At 33.6% G+C, this 19,953-nt stretch overlaps 1 protein-coding gene across 1 annotated transcript; it reads left to right on the forward strand.

Annotated features, from left to right (window-relative positions):
• Positions 1–7,738: 7,738 nt before the first annotated feature.
• Positions 7,739–18,472, forward strand: LOC142546730 (katanin p60 ATPase-containing subunit A1). The gene is made up of 7 exons (XM_075654613.1): positions 7,739–8,072; positions 8,435–8,909; positions 12,907–13,104; positions 14,007–14,251; positions 17,303–17,461; positions 17,595–17,682; positions 18,029–18,472. Exons 1-7 carry the CDS (start codon positions 7,951–7,953, stop codon positions 18,308–18,310), a joined length of 1,569 nt encoding a protein of 522 aa, XP_075510728.1. The 5' UTR covers positions 7,739–7,950; the 3' UTR covers positions 18,311–18,472.
• Positions 18,473–19,953: the final 1,481 nt, after the last annotated feature.

The following is a 19,953-nucleotide window of genomic DNA, read 5'->3' on the forward strand; positions in this document are numbered from 1 at the left end:
GTCCAACTTTATCGATATTTCTCGAATAACTGAATGTGTGCACAACAAATATGAGAAAATATCACATCATAGTTTCATTGAATTTGTTCTTACAACAAAATTACATAAAGGAACCAAGTCCCATTCTTTCTGTATGATCCTTAAATTTCAATGGTGGCATGCCTTTAGTCAAAGGATCTGCAATCATCAATTCAGTGCTAATGTGCTCGATAAGTAACTTCTTATCTTTAACATGTTCTCTTATGGCTAAATACTTAATGTCGATGTGCTTGCTTCGACTACCACTTTTGTTATTTTTAGCCATAAAAACAGCAGCTGAATTGTTACAATATATTCTTAATGGCCTAGATATAGAATCCATAATTCTAAGCCCTGAAATGAAAATCTTCAACCATACACCATGTGAGGTTGCCTCAAAACAAGCTACGAACTCAGCTTCCATAGTGGAAGTAGCAGTCAATGTCTGTTTTGCACTCCTCCAAAATACAGCTCCACCAGCTAGCATGAAAATATATCCTGAAGTGGATTTTCTTGAATCAATGCAGCCAGCGTAGTCTGAATCAGAGTAGCCAATTACTTCCAAATTCTCAGTTCGTCTGAACATAAGCATATAATCTTTGGTCCCCTTGAAGGTACCTCATTACTTTCTTTGCAGCTTTCCAGTGATCTAAACCTGGATTACTCTGATATCTTCTCAACATCCCAACAATAAATGCAATTTCAGGTCTAGTGCAAACCTGAGCATACATCAAGCTTCCAACAGCAGAAGCATAAGGAATGTTTTTCATTTGTTCCCGCTCTAGATCATTCTTTGGGCATTGGCTCAAATTGAATTTATCGCCTTTCACAACGGGAGCTATACTTGGTGAACAATCTTTCATCCGATATCTCTCTAAAACTTTGTTGATATAGGTTTCTTGAGACAGACCTATAATTCCTCGAATTCTGTCTCTATGTATCTTAATGTCAATCACATAAGATACCTCACCCATATCCTTCATATCAAAGTTTTTAGAGAGAAATTGTTTCACCTCATATAACAACCCTTATCATCCACATATAGAATAAGGAAACAAATCTTACTCCCACTGACCTTCTGGTATATACATTGATCCATGAGGTTCTCAACGAATCCAAATGAAGAGATAACATCATGAAATTTTAAATATCATTGACGGGAAGCTTGTTTCAATCCATATATAAATTTCTTAAGCTTACATACCAATTGCTCACCATTACTAGAGAAGAATCCTTCAGGTTGCTTCATATAAACCTCTTCCTCTAGTTCTCCATTGAGAAAAACTGTTTTCACATCCATTTGTTGTAAATCCAAGTCAAAATGTGCAACTAATGCTAGAATGATACGAAGAGAATCTTTTTTAGATACAGGAGAAAAAGTCTCCTTATAATCGATTCCTTCCTGTTGAGTGAATCCTTTAGCAACGAGTCTTGCTTTATACCTTTCAATGTTGCCTAATGAGTCTTTCTTTGTTTTGAAGACCCATTTACATCCAATGGCTCTTACACCATCAGGCAACTGAACAAGATCCCAGACTCCATTAACTGCCATAGAATTCATCTCTTCTTTCATAGCATTAAACCATAGTTTTGACTCATTACAACTCATGGCTTGTGAAAACGTTTCAGGATCATTTTCGGCTCCGATGTTAAAATTCGATTCTTGTAAATACACAACATAATCACTAGATATAGCTGATCTTCTAATTCTAGTAGATCTCCTTAGGTTGTTTGGTTGATCAACAATTTCTTGTTGTTCTTCATTAACAACTCGATCTGCTGGATTTTCATCAGCAATTTGTGGAACTTCAGTAACTGGTTGTCTAACACCCATTTGGTCTTGAGGGATGTGAATAACGACCAATCTGTCATTTGAATAAGAGGGTTGTGCATTAATGTGATCATTCTAAAAAACTATGTTATGATCACTCCCACTAATTAATTCATTTTCAAGAAATTTTGCATTTCTTGATTCCACAATTCTAGTATTGTGAGATGGACAATAGAATATGTAGCCTTTGGATTTTTCGGCATACCCAATGAAATATCCACTTATAGTTCTTGGGTCTAGTTTCTTTTCATGTGGGTTGTAAACTCTTATTTCAGAAGGACAACCCCAAATGCGTATATGTTGCAAACTCGGTTTCCAACCTTTAAATAACTCAAATGGCGTCTTTGAGACAGCCTTAGTTGAAACTCGATTTAATATATACACAGCTGTCTTAAGAGCTTCAGTCCACAAGGATTTAGGAAGTTTAGTGCTACTAAACATGCTCCTCACCATGTCCAATAATGTTCGGTTTCTCCTCTCAGCTACGCCATTTTCGTCCGGAGAACCAGGCATAGTATATTGGGCAACAATCCCATGTTCTTGGAGAAACTTCGCAAACGGACCAGGTGTCTGTCCATTCTCAGTGTATCTACCGTAATATTCTCCACCTCTATCAGTTCTCACGATCTTAATATGTTTTCCACATTGCTTCTCCACTTCAGCCTTAAAAACCTTAAAGGCTTCAAGTGTTTCGTTTTTATTATGAAGCATGTAGATATACATGTATCGTGAATAATCATCAATGAAAGAGATAAAGTATTTCGGACTTTGCATGTCCATATCTGGACAACATATATCTGAATGTATGATTTCTAATATTTCTGTACTCCTCTTGGCACCCTTTTTAGACTTATTGGTCTGCTTTCCCTTAATGCAGTACACACAAGTCTCAAAATCAGTAAAATCTAAAGTAATGAGTACTCCATCATTTACTAATCTTTTAATTCTCTCTATGGAGATGTGTCCCAATCTCCGATGCCACAATATAGAGGAATCTTCATTTATAACACATCTTTTAATATCTCCTTGAACATGCATAGTGGTGTTATTATTTTGTAAAGAAATAGAGAAAAGACCATCAACCATTATACCATTTCCAATAAGATTTGATTTATAAAACAAATTTATTGATTTATTCAAAAATTGAAATGAATAATCAAGGGGTACAAGTTTTGAAACTGAAATTAAATTTCTAGAAAAACTAGGAACATAAAAAGTCTTTTCCAATTTTAAAATATAACCACTATTCAACACTAGGCAGCAAGTCCCAATAGCCTCCACATGCGAAGACGTCTTGTTTCCTGAATAGATGCTTCGCTCATTTTCTATTGGCTTCCTTAGGTTTTGCATACCCTGCAAGGTATTTGTAACATGGATTGTAGAACCAGAATCAATCCACCATGTGTTATAAATATTATTAACTATATTAGATTCATAACAGACAAATGAAGTAGGAATACCTTTCTTTTCAAGTCAATCCTTAAATTTATTGCAATCCTTCTTTATGTGTCCCGTCTTTTTACAGAAGAAACACTTGGATTCTTTCTTAATGTCAGGTTGAGGTGGAATTATTCCCTTCCCTTTTCCCTTGACTTTGACTTGCTTCTTGTACTTTCCTTGCGTGGTCGTAAATACATTATCACTCGTTTCCATCAACAACCTTCCTTCCTCTTGAACACACATGGTCATTAATTCATTGATTGACCATTTATCCTTATGTGTGTTGTTAGAAATTTTGAAGGATCCATATTGCTGTGGAAGAGTGCATAAAATGTAGTGTACAAGAAAAGTCTCAGACATTTCCACTTCAAGTGTCTTGAGCCGAGCTGCTATGTCCCGCATTTTCATGATGTGTTCTCGCACACCTCTCACACTGGTGAGCCTTAATGAAAATAATTCCATAATTAGGGTACTGGCAAGTGCTTTATCTGAATACTGAAACTGTTCATCAATAGCCTTCAGTAATTCTCTGACATTATTATGCTGATCGACAGAACCACGCATACCAGCAGAGATTTTGGTCTTTATGAACATTACGCAGAGTCGATTAGATCGCTCCCATTTTTCATAAAGATCAACATCATCCGGAATTCTGTTTTCAGTAATAGCAGATGGTTCGTCTTTCCGTATAGCATAATCAATATCCATCCACCCCAATTGAAGAAGAATTCTTTCTTTCCAAATTTTATAATTATCGCCCTTTAGATCGGGAATGTCACATTTCATATCAGAAAAACTCGCAGGTTGCATAACTGCACAAAATATAATATGCTTAAAATTTTGAGACAATATCATGTTTTACCAATGTAATTCATGTTTTTAAAAAATATAGTGACATAAAATTTGCCTGTGGGCTAAAATTTTAATTCAATAAGAATTTTCTGTAACTTTATGATAAAACTATCAAAATGTATTTTCGTTAACTCCTGTGGGTAAATTAAGAAAAATATAATTTGATATTTTAACCTAATTAGTTATATAAATATAATAAAAATCCATGTGGGGAAAAATTTATTATGTCTATATAATTAATTACAATTGTTGTCCATTATGTGATCCAAATCCTCTTAATGTATAATTTTTCATAATTAAAGATGTTGTGGCTAATCCTCAATTATTTAAAATTATACCGTTCACCGGACTAAATTTTGGCTTTACTTAATCCTTTATATAATAATTATTTCGCAATCAAAACTTTCCAAGAGTGCTCCCAGGAAAGATAGGTAGGGCTAATGCTCTTTAAATACCTAACTCCTAGACAGAGCAACATTCCTCAGGGAGACCAGTGGCTAGTCAAGGCAATTTAAACCGATCTATGAAGAACTCCCTCGGATCATGTTTTCTTACGTCACCTTATAATTATTATTCAACTTAATTATCCACATTTATGTGAATGTTTATAAGCCAAAATTTTTCATTAAATAACTTTATATTCACATTTTTACTTAATATGAACAAATATGTTTCCCATCAGTTTTTCTCTTCAATCAGAGTAGTGATAAAGTGAGGATCACATTTATGTGAAAATGTGGGCTCCTCATCAGTTTTTCTCTTTTATCAGAGTAGTGATAAAGTGAGAATTATTTGTTCATTTGTGAACATCTGAAATATTTTAAAATTTTATATTCACATCTTACTTGATATATTCATTTCAAATTATAAACAACTCAATATAATTTAATATGAACATAACGTGAATTTTGATTTACCAAAAAAAATTTTCAATACAATTTGCATTTAAAAAAAACTTCAAAATAAATGCAAATATAATATTAAATTTGCAGGTCCATATCAAATAAATATCCATAATATTTGACACAATATCTAACATGCAAAAATAATTTCTTAAAATGTATTGAAAATTGCATCGAAGTTCAAATTATTTTAATGTGTACAAATTATTTAACCAAAGGTTATATGTATACCAAATTAAACATATAACTTAATAACACATTAATCATTATTTATTAATTAATTATTATTATTAAAATAATAATAATAATAATTTAAAAACATTACCGAGAATTGACAATTTTGTCAATTTTCGTGGGTCCCACATTTAATTTAATTTTTTTTAAAAAAAATTAAAATAATATAAAATTTGCATGCATTTAATTTTTCTGATGACTTCACGTGGCATGTTGGATTCAATCACAAAGGCATTTAATAATGGCTCAATCACGCATGCATTTTATAATGATTCAATCACAAAGGTATCTTCATTATATCGATCATCTTCATTCTCTCTGGAATAAAATTTTCCTTTCGTCTGAAAATTTTTTTTCTCAAAATATTTTCAGAAATCAGAAAACGTAATATTTTCATCTTCAAGATGCAGCCGAGAACAAATTCCAGTTAAGTTTCATATACAAAAACTTCAAAAGAAATTTTATGATATCGCGTATTTTTCAGAAAACAAATTTTCAAGGTAGAGGTGTCACTGGCTCTGATACCAAATGTTAGAAATTTTTCTCAAAAATCATGTTTTGCACGTATATAAACATGATATATAATATGCGGAAGCGGATCGAGAATTACCTCCGACCATTGAAAATTTTTGATTTCTCTGAGTTTCTTATGGTTGAAGCCTTCTAAGCACTTCACGTTTTCCGTATATGATGTATATTTCTTATGAGATGTGTGTGCTTAGGGACCTCAATCGTTGCTATTTATAGGCATCTCATACCATCAACGAGAAAATTTGGGAGTATGAATTTCAAAAGAAGATTCGTGTACGTAACTTAATTTTCTTGGCCGTCGCCAATTTCAATTTGTACACGCTATGTGTCACGTTTTTCTTACATACCACAGTTACATCATGTCGTCTACGAATATGATACATGTTTGAAGACTGAATACACGATGATGTCCTACGCATTCCAACTCATTTACCTTTCTTTTTTTTAAGGGAAGAGCAAGATTTACCACAAGTTATGTTCTTTCAGGTTAGTGATTGGTTTTCGTTTATTTAAGATAATGATTTGTCAGTTATTTTAATTATTTATATAATCTGAGAATTTAAATAATATTTTCTTAACTATTTCATTTATTCAATTTTGTGTAATGAGATTAAATTAAGAAAATGTTATCATTGTTTTATGAAAATCTCAAATATAATTTAATTATTGCAATTTTTTTTACCACTTCGTTAATTTGATAGTTCTTAGGATTATTATGCATGCTTAATTTAAAATTAATATATTAAACTTCCACTTTAAATTTTGAGTAGGTCTCTTGTGAGACGGTCTTACGAATCTTTATCTGTGAGACGGGTCAACCCTACTAATATTCACAATAAAAAAGTAATATTCTTAGCATAAAAAGTAATATTTTTCATGGATGACTCAAATAAGAGATCTGTCTCATAAAATATGACATGTGAAACTATCTCACACAAATTTTTGCCTTAAATTTTTTGGATAAAACTTTAAAACCCGTGAATTTCAATCTCAGTAATTTCTTAATTACCTATATTTCTGTTGGATGATTATCAAGATTTGAACTGGATAATTATCAAGAATTGTTGGAAATTATGTTCAAGAAATTCGAAACGTTCAACTAGATCAATGTACAAATTTCAAAAATAGTGTGTATATAAATTGTATGGATAAATTATTATCAGACAAAAAGATAAGAATGAGGTGATATAGAATTTTTTGAAATATTGATATATATATATATATATAGTCATATAGATATATATCAAGATAAAGGAGTACAAGATGGAGAAATTTAGTATCAAGATTCAAGATTGACTCATCAAAGCACATGAAAATTACAATTCTTAAGTGGTCCAGGGGTCATGAAAATTATAGGTTTGGTTTATATTAATGGCAAAAACTTGTGTGAGACGGTCTTACGAGTCTTATTTTGTGAGACTGATCTCTTATTTGGATCATTCATGAAAAAATATTACTTTTTATGCTAATAATATTACTTTTTATTGTGAATATTTGTAGGGTTGACCCGTCTTACAGATAAAGATTCGTGAGACCGTCTCACAAGAGACCTACTCGTAATGACAAAAACTTGTGTGAGACGGTCTCACGGGTCGTATTTTGTGAGACATATATCTTATTTGGGTCATCTATGAAAAAATATTACTTTTTATGCTAAGAGTATTAATTTTTATTGTGAATATCGGTAGGATTAACCCGTCTCACAGATAAAGATTCGTGAGACTATCGCACAAGAGACCTATTCTTCAATAATTTGATTCTGATTATATTTTAGGATGAAACCGAAAAATAGTTATAGTTATGATTTTATAATAACTTTGAATTCATTAGCAGTTGAAAATTGAAAAGGTTCATTCAAGTGATCGGGTCAAACATACGCATCAACTGGAAAACCACCCGACCCGTTTTTTAAAGTTCACCCTACAATTGGCCAATTCACAATAATCCATCGCCCGACGTCGTGTCTTCCCCAGATCCAGCACCCACCCACCCACCGAAAATGCAAGCAAAAGAAATCCGTGAATTCTCCTGCTGTTGAAATTGGATTTCATTTCCCACCTTTTGAATTCCTGGGAATTTCCCTGCTGATATGAAACTCTGAATTCCTGCACAAAATTTGTGCAATATACGGAAGGTTTGAAAATGGCAGGCTCGTCTTTGGTGGGGTTGCAAGATCATGTCAAGTTGGCCAGAGATTATGCAGTGGAAGGACATTATGATACTTCTATCATCTTCTTCGACGGTGCTATTGCTCAGATCAACAAGTAAAATCTTTCCTTTGTTTTTTGGACTGAGTTATTGTTATTTTTTATGTACAGATGTGATGATAAGCTTTTTGGATCGTCATGTTTTACTCTATTTGATTAAATAGTGAAAATGAGTGATGCATTTTGACTAGGGAATGCTAGTAGTTCATAGGTTATGATTATTATTGGAGGGCTGGAATTATTGTATTTCTGCAGAAGTTATTTTGTGAGCTGACGCGATCGATAAGGGAGGCAAACAATATATTTATTTGTTTTTATAAATATTTAAGTTTATTTTATTGAAATAGTTCATCTGATAGAGATCTCGTGTAAAATTCCGTTGTTCGTTCCTCCTCCTCCATCCTCTTCAATCTTCTCAGGCATTTAAATACAGTTGACGATTCTTTGCTTCGTACCAAATGGATGAATGTAAAGAAAGCAATTTTAGAAGAAACAGAGGTCGTGAAGCAATTAGATGCTGAGAAAAGGTCTTTCAAGGAGGTTCCCGTGGGTAGGCGACCTAATTCGCCACCCATTTCAACCAAGTCATCGTTCGTATATCAACCATTGGATGAGTACCCATCGTCATCTGGTAACCCAATGGATGACCCTGATGTGTGGAGGCCTCCTAGTCGGGACCCTTCGGGTAGAAGATCTGCAAGAGGTGGTCAAGTAGGCATCAGAAAGTCTCCACAAGATGGTGCTTGGGCTCGTGGAGCTTCCACAAGAACAGGAACAAATGGCCGAGGAGGAAAGACAGGCGTTTCTAGTAAGGTCAACACAGGAGTTAGAGCATTGACAACTGGAAAGAAAGCTTCTGCGAAATCCACCACCTCTGCGAAGCCAGATTCTGCAGTAAGTTACTATTCTAGTTATTGCAGTTTGTTTAATTTAGCTTTTCTTCTTGCTCGTAAAGTTGTGTTTTTTGTTGTACAGGCTACTTAACAATGCTCTAGTTTAGAATAAAATAAATTTGAAATTGATTATTTACTTCCTTTGTGAGCGCTGCAAGTATGAGGGACTAGAGAGACTAAATTCCTATTGATTTAATGACTGGTGATTCATGAGACACCAGAGTGTAGAAAGGGAAACAATCCAACTAGCACTCATATCTTCTGAGTAAGAATTGATTTTGTTGCTCATTAACGTTGGTTTTTTGGAAAAATGTGGACCTACGACATGAAGTGTGCGTTTGGTAGATATGTAACATGAGGATTGTTTCATAATACAGGATTATGATGTGTTGGGTTGCAAAATTGTGAGCTTGGTGCTAAATCTATATTCTATATACCTATAAAAGTGTGGATAATAGAAAAATTTTCTCATTGTGAAGGGACATTTTTACCCTTCGTATGTTTACTTATTTTCATTATTAGGTAACATATGTGGTAATTTCACATTTAGTCTATTAATTAATAATTAATATTAATTAACCACATTTTATGGTTATGATTTTGTGCTTTTGACTTTTTTCTTGATGTTCTTAAATGTTTGAGCTAATTTTAAAAAAAAAACATACTATTAAATTTACTTAATATTAATATCAATTATTTTTTTCATTTTAATAATTTTCTTGGACATTCATTTAAATTCTAAATTAAATTAATTACGTTATTTATTGTTCTATTTCACTATCATTTGAATACATTCAATGAATTATTAAAAATAAATTTTAGTATAATTAGATTTTAAAAAAAACTTCAAAAAATTATATATACGAAGGACTCATGATAAAGTATCTGAGTGCTTTGAATGAAGAGTCATTCAAATAAATATACCTATAAAAGTGTGGATAAAGGGCATTGTTTTTCAATTGTGCAATGACAAAATTAACTTTCTATACACACTTCAAGAATATAACGTAACTCCTATATTAATTTTATCAACTTATCGTTATATTACATTTAAATGTTTTATCCTTTTAATTTTCTCTCTACATTTTTTCCCAATGATTTTACTTTAATTTTGTAATTATATTTTTAGTGCAATTTCTAATTAAGTAATAAATTATAGTATCACAAAACGATATATGAAAAATTTATAACTACATAACTCATCTATATACTACATTTAAATGTTTTATCCTTTTAATTTTATCTCTACATTTTTTTCCAATGATTTTATTGTAATTTTGTAATTATATTTTTAGTGCAATTTCTAATTAAGTAATAAATTATTGTATCACAAAAAGATATATGAAAATTTTATAACTATATGTGCAATAGTAAAATAACTAACATATTTTAATGGTTTTTTTAACAAAAAATTGCAAGTAAAGAGCTTAATTTTGATTTTAAAAGATAGTACGAATTCAAAAAAATATGAAACAAATCATTTATAACGAATATATATGTTATATGCATAATTATTTTATTAAATTGTCTAACTAAAAAATTACATGTATTGCTTATAAAATCAATCATCAATCAAAACTTTGAACATGTAATTCATGAAAAGAGATTTAATGAGCAATAAAAAGACACTAAATTATTTTCTACTGTAAAAACAATATATGATATAATCCTTATAATAAATATAATTATAATGATCATTTATTAGCATTTGTCAAATTATCAGAATTTTTATATATGATATAATTTAATATCTTTATTTAATTATTTTGAAATCAAACTAATTAATTCAATAGATACAAAAATAACATTTTTTATGAAAGTTTATTTCTTTTGTTATATTTCAAATTTTAATGGTGAAAATCATACCAATAGTTTAAAATATATATTTAATAATTATTATATGAGTTTATTTGATATTTGCTATATAATCTTATTTGAATGTGCATTTTTTTACATATGTTGATTTATTTATTATTTTATAATATATTTAACAAGAAATTAATAGTCATCAATGTTAGTCTACGAAATATCGATATATAGAATTTATTATCCATGATATAGAATTGTAAAAATAAAAAGAAAAAAATTCTTTAGGAGATTAAAGTAAATATTATGAGTTATATTTTACTATCAATATTACTATTTCATTTGTTTTAATATTGTTTTTATGAGTTAGTCACAGTGATTTTAAATTGATAATTATTTGTCTTTAGTATGCTTCGATTTTGTAGATTATGATTTATATATTGATAAAATCCATAATTTGGTTGATTTTTAGGTTATTATGCTTTATACGTGATGTTTGAATATATAATTTTTTCAGAAATTTGTTTCAGTTCATTTTGTTCTATATATTATGTTCATTATAATTTATTATATAATATAAAATCAAGTGCTTGAATTTTAATTTGAGAAACAATTTTGAAACTAATTATATAAGTTCTTATAAATCGTCTAATATGATAAGATATAAAACCCAAATAAATAACAAAATGGTTCAAATTATTTTTTAGAAAATCAAATTTTTTTAATTTTTATAATATAATTGATATTACGTGCAACACACGTGCATCATACTAGTATTAATAAAAAAGTAGAATTAGAGAGGATAAGTGGGATGAATGACCAAATACCCTCAAACCATTATTTTAATGCTTTCCCAATTATCCACATCTATGGTGGTTGCGGCAATGGTTGCGGCAGGGAGGGATCTGCAGCAGCGGAGAAGATGAAATGTGTAAAATGTGTGATGTGAAAGGCACAAAAATATCGGTTTTGGAAGCAGGTCTAGTGGTGGGAATTATTTTAATGTCCCGGTTCTCTATTCAAACTAAAATCTAACTAGATTCTAGACATCACTGCAATTTCAGTGGTTTTCAGTTCTGTTATAACTTTATCCCGTGTTTTCCCGAATCTTCGCACTTACCAATTTTCTTGACTAGAAATCTTAATTCTTTATTTAGTACTTCATACTCAAATTTTGCAACATAGATCTCAACATTTTCAGATTCCCCATCTCTCAGTTTCACATATTTTTGGGGATGGCAGAAGGCATAAAACCTATGTGCAGTGAGTGTCTCACTGTTCAAAGTATGGTTTTCAGTGAAAGTTTCGGAAAAGAGGAAAAACTGAAGATAAGAGTTTATAAAAAATGCATAACAAAAATCGGAGAGGAGAAGGAGGTGGAAACAGATTAAAAGGAATGGAGAAAACGCGATCACAGAAAATGATTGATGTTTACGCATGTGTTAGAATGGAAGGAGAGAGAAACGAAGATATTGTGGGTAAATGGATACTTAAAAAAAGTAATTAGTTTTACAAGGGCAATGTTGTCAACTTACACGAAAGTGTAAATTTAGTTTCATATCCAATCGACTAATTATTATAATGTTTTTATCATACAAAGTTATATTATCTATAACTACATTTGTAATCACCCTATCATCCCCTTAGCCAGGTCAGTTTCTAATTGCATTTAATTGTGACATTGCAGTATTGTTTGGGGGGTTCTATACTTGGATGGCTTGATGAGATACTCTAGCCAATCTAGTATGCAAGTCGAGTTTGAACAGTCTTTTGATGCTTCTATATTCGAATATTCAAATGTCAGAAAACAGATTTCATATTCAAAACTAATGTTATTGGCACTATATGTTTTTGAAATTTTATATTTGTTGAGAGGTTGTCGTACCGTATGTTTATTTTAACGTTCTCACTTCTTGGTTGATGCTTCTTTTGTTCTATTTTTTCTTTGGCCATTCTTTCCTTGGATACCTTAAAGTTATTACTACTTGGAGAAAGTTCACGGGTCATGTTCAATTTTCCTCGGCTCTAAGCATAACTCGTAAGTTTTTCAGAAATGTCCTCACATTCAGCATGCTGTAATCGAGGGGATTGAAAACCATTCTCAGGATATTGATTATTGATCTTATTTGCTTTCAATATTTTTATACTTTTAGCTGAAAGATTTTGTTTCCAATCTCACTTGTGATTGTTAGAATGGTGACTCTGAGGATGGAAAACCCAAAAAGGTGCAATATGAAGGGCCTGACTCTGACTTGGCCGCTATGCTTGAAAGGGATGTCTTGGATTCTAGTCCAGGTGTTAGGTGGGACGATGTTGCTGGGCTGAGTGAAGCAAAAAGGCTTTTAGAGGAAGCTGTGGTTCTTCCACTCTGGATGCCTGAATATTTCCAGGTATTAGAAATTGGATAGAAATTGATTCTTTTCTACGATTTTTATTTCTTATAACCTCATAAATAGGCAGTTCTAAAGCTGAAGGTTTCGGTTTTGAAATCGGGGGTTTCGGTTCTAGTGGAAGGTAGAACCTGAATCAAACTGCTTGAGTATGGTTTTGCTTTCTATTCCTGATGGTTTTGATTCCGATTTGGTTACAGTCGGATAAATCTAAATCTTTAAATTTAATGGTTGAGAAAAAATAACTTAATGGTTTGCGAGGTAATCAAACTAGTTAATTTAATTTTAACAGTTTTATGAAAAAATGTTATGAATATTTTATTATTTGTTTAAAAAATACAAATAGGGGTTGTCTGTATGCTCCGTGACCTTCAAATGTAAGATGAATTTATAATTCAGCTTAGGGTTCCACACAATTCTTGTTTCAGATTTGGTTCTGATTTCATATTTCTAGGAAATGGAAACAAACCTTGAGTATCGGTTCTGTTTCCGGTTTTGGAATGGTTCGATTTTGGTTTGTGAAGATGGTTCAAGGGATCTGTGGTCACTGGTCGGGTCCTACTCGGCAAATCCATTCTTAAACTTCTATTTTTCAGTTATTGTACTTGTTTAGTTCTGTCCTACTGAAATCTGTGACATTCACAATGCACTTAGTGGTAGATGGATGGATTCTGAAAGTGCTTGGTATCCGCCTTTTATTCTTTGCTTTATTAAAGTTCCAGATCAAGGTATAAAGCTTTGACTTTTGTTTTTGTGTGAACTGTAATTGAACTTGTCAATATAGTGGACCGGTGACTAGATGCTGTTTTGTGTACTCTTTAAAATCAGGGTTGTTTGTCAAATGTGAGAATATTTCATGCATGGGCTTATTTAGTTCAACCTTAAAATATCTTTGCTTGCAGGGAATTAGGAGGCCGTGGAAAGGTGTACTCATGTTTGGCCCTCCTGGTACTGGGAAGACACTGCTTGCCAAAGCAGTTGCAACTGAGTGTGGCACTACATTTTTCAACGTTTCCTCTGCTACCCTGGCTTCGAAATGGCGTGGAGAAAGTGAGAGAATGGTCCGTTGCTTGTTTGATCTTGCACGGGCTTATGCTCCAAGTACAATTTTCATAGATGAGATTGATTCTCTTTGCAATGCTCGAGGGTAAGATTTTGAACTTTGTTACTTATACTGTGACGTCTACTACTAGAATTTTTTTTGTAAGCTATTTTCGAAATTTCTCGAATACATGCATGCAATAAAAGTAGTCAATCGTACAGTTTAAAAAGTCATTCAACTACTGCATAAAAATAACTGCAGTTAAATAAAAATCTAAATATCATCCCAATCGTAGACTACTGCTTTAAAAGAACTCAAATGCAATATTCAAAAGCCTGCCAAATCATCGACGTATCAAAAGGTGTAAAATGTATAAAAACCCTGTTTCACTCCTAACTCATAAACATACAGTGCGGAAAAACATGAGGTCCTCGGGTTATTGTGCGCACTCCCAGCGACGCCTACAGTCTCTACCTCATCGTGGTCACCTGCATCAATCACACCTAGTGAGTCTAAAGACTCAACATACCTGAACCGTTATAATAAGTACATATACATAACATGCAATAGTGAAAAGAACTGTAATTAAAATAAACTTCATGATCTTAAAAGCGTGAATTTAAACATAGCATGACAAAGCATAAACGTATTCATATCATATCTCATCATATCAACATATACGTGGTCGTTTTTCTTTTATTGAATTCAGATAATTAGTTGTGACTTTCGTATCAGCTCTAAGTCGATCTATCCATTTACGTATAACCACGGTACCTTGGCCTTACATGTTCATGTTCGTGTTCGTGTTTGTGTTCGTGTTCGTATTAGTTACAACCTACTCACCTCCTTCAAAAACATGTCATCGTATTCATCACTTATAAAATTCATGTATATTCGTACATTTTCTTAAAGCCAATCATGCAATGTATTTTCCGTATTTTCATAAAAATTCATATTCATATTAAACATATACATTTTCAACATGCAATTTTGGTTATCAGGGCACTGCCAGGACTGCTAACTCGACACGCTCAAACTTAACAAACTCCTTAAACATACTCCTAACGTTTCCTTAAACGTAACCTGAAACCCTGCATTAACCTCTATATTTCGTTTCAGGGTTTAGATCGGAGTCCCGTTTAACCCGAATTAACCCGAGACTTAATCAAATTTTAACCATAGTTCACCGACTCCTAACCAAACCCCGTATGACTCAACTTAAACCATTTATAACCACAGACATGTAGGTATAACTTACTAGAAACCCCAAAACGAGCAATATCCACAAAAATCTCGACAATACACGTACAGTACCAGCACCTAGGCGCTGGCAATGTAGCGCTGCGGCGCTGGGTAAGGGCCTAGGCGCCATGTACCAGTGCCGCGGCACTACAAGCATCGAAGCGCCAACCCAACCCTGCAGAAAAATCCCAAAATCGACTTTCAAAGCCAAACCCTACCCTACTCCCAATCAGCCCGAACCAGACTCGAACCAACCTCTCCCAGACCACCTTTGGATCCTCCTGGACGGACTTAGCCGTGGACCCTAGCCCCATGCACGAAAGCGTGCGAGAACCACAAGAAGCAAGCCAAAAACCTACACAACTCGACCCTAGCTCCTCGATCTGCCCCTAGGCCGTGACCAGCCGTGTTCGAGCTATCCTGGACCACGACTCAGACCCCCTAGGGTTTGCACCATGGCCTGGTTCGACCCTTACACAGCCACCTCTCCTCTTTAGCCCGATCTCCACTAAGCCGTCCCCAACAAAACCATGATCCGATCGGCCCTTACGTAAATCGACCCCAAAACCGATCGACACACCTAGCCACCTTCGATCTTGACGTGTACAGCCCCTAGGAGTCGAAATCTAGCAGCCCCTTACACACAAGCAAGGGAAAACGTGAGTATCATGTCAAAGTACATACATATTTCGTGTCAAAGTCGTGTAAATCCAATGCAACATGATATATCTGATATCATTCATGTATAAACGTCCAAATAAACATATAATGATGTAAGTGATGCGAGAAACGAGGTATTGGGCGTGTCTTTGCGTATTTACGCTCGAAAATCTCGATATAATCGCATAGAATGGACACCGGAAAGATGAGGGAGGAGTTTCTATGAATTTTTCTTGCAAAAGTCGACACAAGGGCTGATGGAGGAGCACGAGCAGCTGCTGGAATAATGACAGGCTAGCCGAAAATGAGAGTGAGTTATTAGGGTCTGGGAAGGTAGAGTTTACTTATTTTAAAAGTGTATATTGGGTCCTAAATTAAAATAATAATGATGTGTAGGATTTTAGGCCCAATATATCTTAAAGTAGGCCCAATAAGCCAACACTCTCGTAAAATATTTCATATAGGTTCGTTTTTGAAAATATTGTCCGAACCTTCAAAAAGTCCTCTGATTTGCTAAAAATTGCATACCGGTTTAAAATACGACTCGATGAGTAAAAATACCCTACAAAAGCCCATTTTCGAAAATATCATATATATACATCATATATTAAATAATTAAAAATATTATTTAATAAAAAACATTTTTCCTTAACTGTCTTCGTTCATCGTTCGAGCGTGAAATACTGCTAAAAGCCCTAATAAATGAAATCTTAACGAATCATGAAATAAAACACCTATTCATGTCATGATCACGCATTTAATGCATTGAAAATAATTACACACATATTTTAGCAAAACCCTAGATTTGCATGCAGTCAGCTTACGTCGTTCGAATTTCTAGACCATATATATACCATGAGTGCGACCTTTACTATGAGATTCTTCTAGGTAAACTGACCCTCTCAGTATGGTTATTGAGCATCGTGTGAGTTGTCTGTCAGAATGTATGCTACATTTGAACGAATATGATCATCTCTTCCCTGTAACCCACCAAATTATGCATTTCAGTTCATATTGTCTGTGTAGCTTGTGATTCTATAAAATAACTTTCCATTCCTAACGTGGCGGCCTTGATAATGAAACTGGAAACTGATGAAGTGCAATTTTAATTGTGATTTCCATGAAATAGATGAATGACTCTGCTTTCAAACTTTGAACTCTATTTATTTGGCATGCTTCTGGAGAAATCTCAGCTGCCATGCTTGACATCTAGTTTGAACTCTTCATGATATGTGGGCAATTTCAATCTTTCAGGGCTTCGGGAGAACATGAATCATCCAGAAGGGTGAAATCTGAACTTCTAGTTCAGGTAGACGGTGTCAATGCTTCTTCCACCAATGAAGACGGTACTCGCAAAATTGTGATGGTTTTAGCAGCTACAAATTTCCCTTGGGATATAGATGAGGCCTTGAGGTTGCATTTTACTTTATTCTCTCTTTTTTGTCCGGCAGGATTTATCATTGTTGTCCAAAATTGATGGAAGTGTGGTTTAAAAACATTCTAAATAGGAGTGGTCACTTTGTCTGATTCATCTATATATATGCAGGAGGCGACTGGAAAAAAGAATATACATCCCGCTACCGAATTTTGAGTCTCGCAAGGAGCTGATACGCATCAATTTGAAAACTGTTGAGGTAATATCTTAAGGATGTTTGTTGTCTCCCGTTAATTTTTACCCTGAGATAACAAGCCTCACTGCAAAGCGGCATCGATTCATTGGACACTATCTCGAACTGTATTCCCATCTACCAATGCTATATATTTTTAATACGACCCGACACATTATCATTATTGAGCTTATTTGTTAATCTTACTTTGTTACACCTTTAAGACACATCATCGCGTACAAAAACGTTAAAACGCTATACATTACTTCAGAAATTTGTCCTGGATTTTCTAATACAAGTACATAGATTCTTCATTTGACCAGTTAGCTATATTCTACTCGTGGACTTCTATGAGTTGGGTTTTCACTACCAGGTAGCTGCAGATGTGGATATTGATGAAGTGGCTCGTAAGACTGAAGGATACAGTGGAGACGATCTAACTAATGTTTGTCGGGACGCTTCATTGAATGACATGAGACGCAAAATAGCTGGAAAGACACGAGATGAGATCAAGAACATGTCCAAAGACGAGATATCAAATGATCCTGTTGCCATGTGTGACTTCATGGAAGCCATAGCCAAAGTCCAACCGAGTGTTTGTGCTGCTGATATTGAAAAGCACGAAAAGTGGTTTTCTGAATTCGGATCGGCATAGCTCATTCAACTAGTAGTCATGGGCGTACCAGCAGGGTTCAACTTACTAGGCTGTTGTCTTAATGTTTTGTGGGGGTTCCTTTTGGTTTGTTTCCTCCAACGTTTTCTTGTTAGGCAGTAAAACATTGGACATGACATATATATATATATCTACTTATTTACATGTCCACATGCATAATTTGGACTAGTAGTCCAATAATGTCTAACAATGCACAATAAAATGGAGTTGCTCAAAAACATCACCAAATTCCCATCTAACAAGTTCATAATATTTAGTAGCTTGTGAATAATAAATAAATAAATGTGATTAGCGAAAACATGAAATTGTTAGAACTCTGGCAATCATGTGTTATAGCCTATGTATGACACATCAAATTACACAATACAACAGAAGATCACACATAACTTTGTTACACAATAATTAATTCTTAAGTAAGATGGATGGATGCACTACACACTTATCGCCTTTGGAAATTGATTGCCCTGATGAAGAATCCGAACCCAAGACCGAAAAGAACTGCAAATCCAACAACCATGGCTGCAGCAATGATAAAATAATCGTGTCTTACCTAAGTAACTAGCAGCAAAATCTCTAACTGATTGTTTTGCGTCGAGCTGATATGTTACATCTCCGAATTGCGAGGCAAATAAACCGTACATGATCCATGCCACAGGACATGCCCAGTGGCACCATCTCCACCACCCCGGTGTGCTCTGTGGCATACAATGCAAAAAAAGAAGGAAAGAAAAGAGAAGAAACCTGTCAGCAGTTCTTGTAAAAAAGAGAAGAAACCTGTCAGTAGTTCTTGTTAAAATTACCTGGCACATTTACATGCATGCTACTAAGGGTGCACACGAGTTGTCTCGAGCTCAAACCTGTTTCATACTCGACCTCGAATATTAAGCCATCAAGCCCAGCTCAAGTTAAGTTGAGCATACAAGTTCAAACTCGAACTCAACTCACAAGTGCAAGCCCAGCCAGCTTGACTGAAACCGAACTTCAAATTTGATTGTTCAATAGGCCATAAGCTAATTTATAAAATATACCTTTTGTATTTTCAACAATATTTTTGCTGTATAAAATAGTGAATTTCCCTTGAAGTCTTATATAATTATTTTTCAAAACAACAGAATTCAGAATGTAACAGCAACCTGAGCAATATTTAAAAACTTTAAATAAATATATGACTTGTCTATGAGCACGAGTTTGACCTTTCTTAAAGAAATAGCAGCCTTGAGTTTGACCAAACCCAAGCGCACTTGCACACCTCATCGTGCATGCATGAATTGTTTTACAAATTAAGACCTATCTGAACTTACTGGTCTTGGAATTAAATATCCAGAAAAGAGGCTCCATATGGAGTAAAATGTGATGGATATGATGCAGGAAATGTGTTGATTTGAAGTCAAACCACTGCCATAGAAGATGAAGTACAACAGAGTGAAGAACATGAAAAAATATATACCAAAAGTATTTTGTTGCAGTACAATCAAATCTGATCATTGCATAGACAGCGGTTCCGTAGATGACAATTTGAAGAAAAGTGTATGGAATTTCAATGGAAGACTGTGATATTGAAATCAAAAGAAAATATGTCAATTCTTTGGTACTGCATGGTATAACACATGGATGAACTCTATAAT

The sequence above is a fragment of the Primulina tabacum genome, chromosome 1, assembly GCF_025594145.1.
Source record: "Primulina tabacum isolate GXHZ01 chromosome 1, ASM2559414v2, whole genome shotgun sequence".
In the NCBI taxonomy this organism is placed as follows: Eukaryota; Viridiplantae; Streptophyta; class Magnoliopsida; order Lamiales; family Gesneriaceae; genus Primulina; species Primulina tabacum.

What these genes read in the sequence shown, in the direction of transcription:
- LOC142546730 (XM_075654613.1), top strand. Translation starts at nt 7,951, where the DNA reads ATGGCAGGCTCGTCTTTGGTGGGGTTGCAAGATCATGTCAAGTTGGCC. An exon ending in GCTATTGCTCAGATCAACAA is followed by an intron (nt 8,073 to 8,434) that starts GTAAAATCTTTC and finishes CAATCTTCTCAG; the next exon opens with GCATTTAAATACAGTTGACG. An exon ending in TCAATTTGAAAACTGTTGAG is followed by an intron (nt 17,683 to 18,028) that starts GTAATATCTTAA and finishes TTTCACTACCAG; the next exon opens with GTAGCTGCAGATGTGGATAT.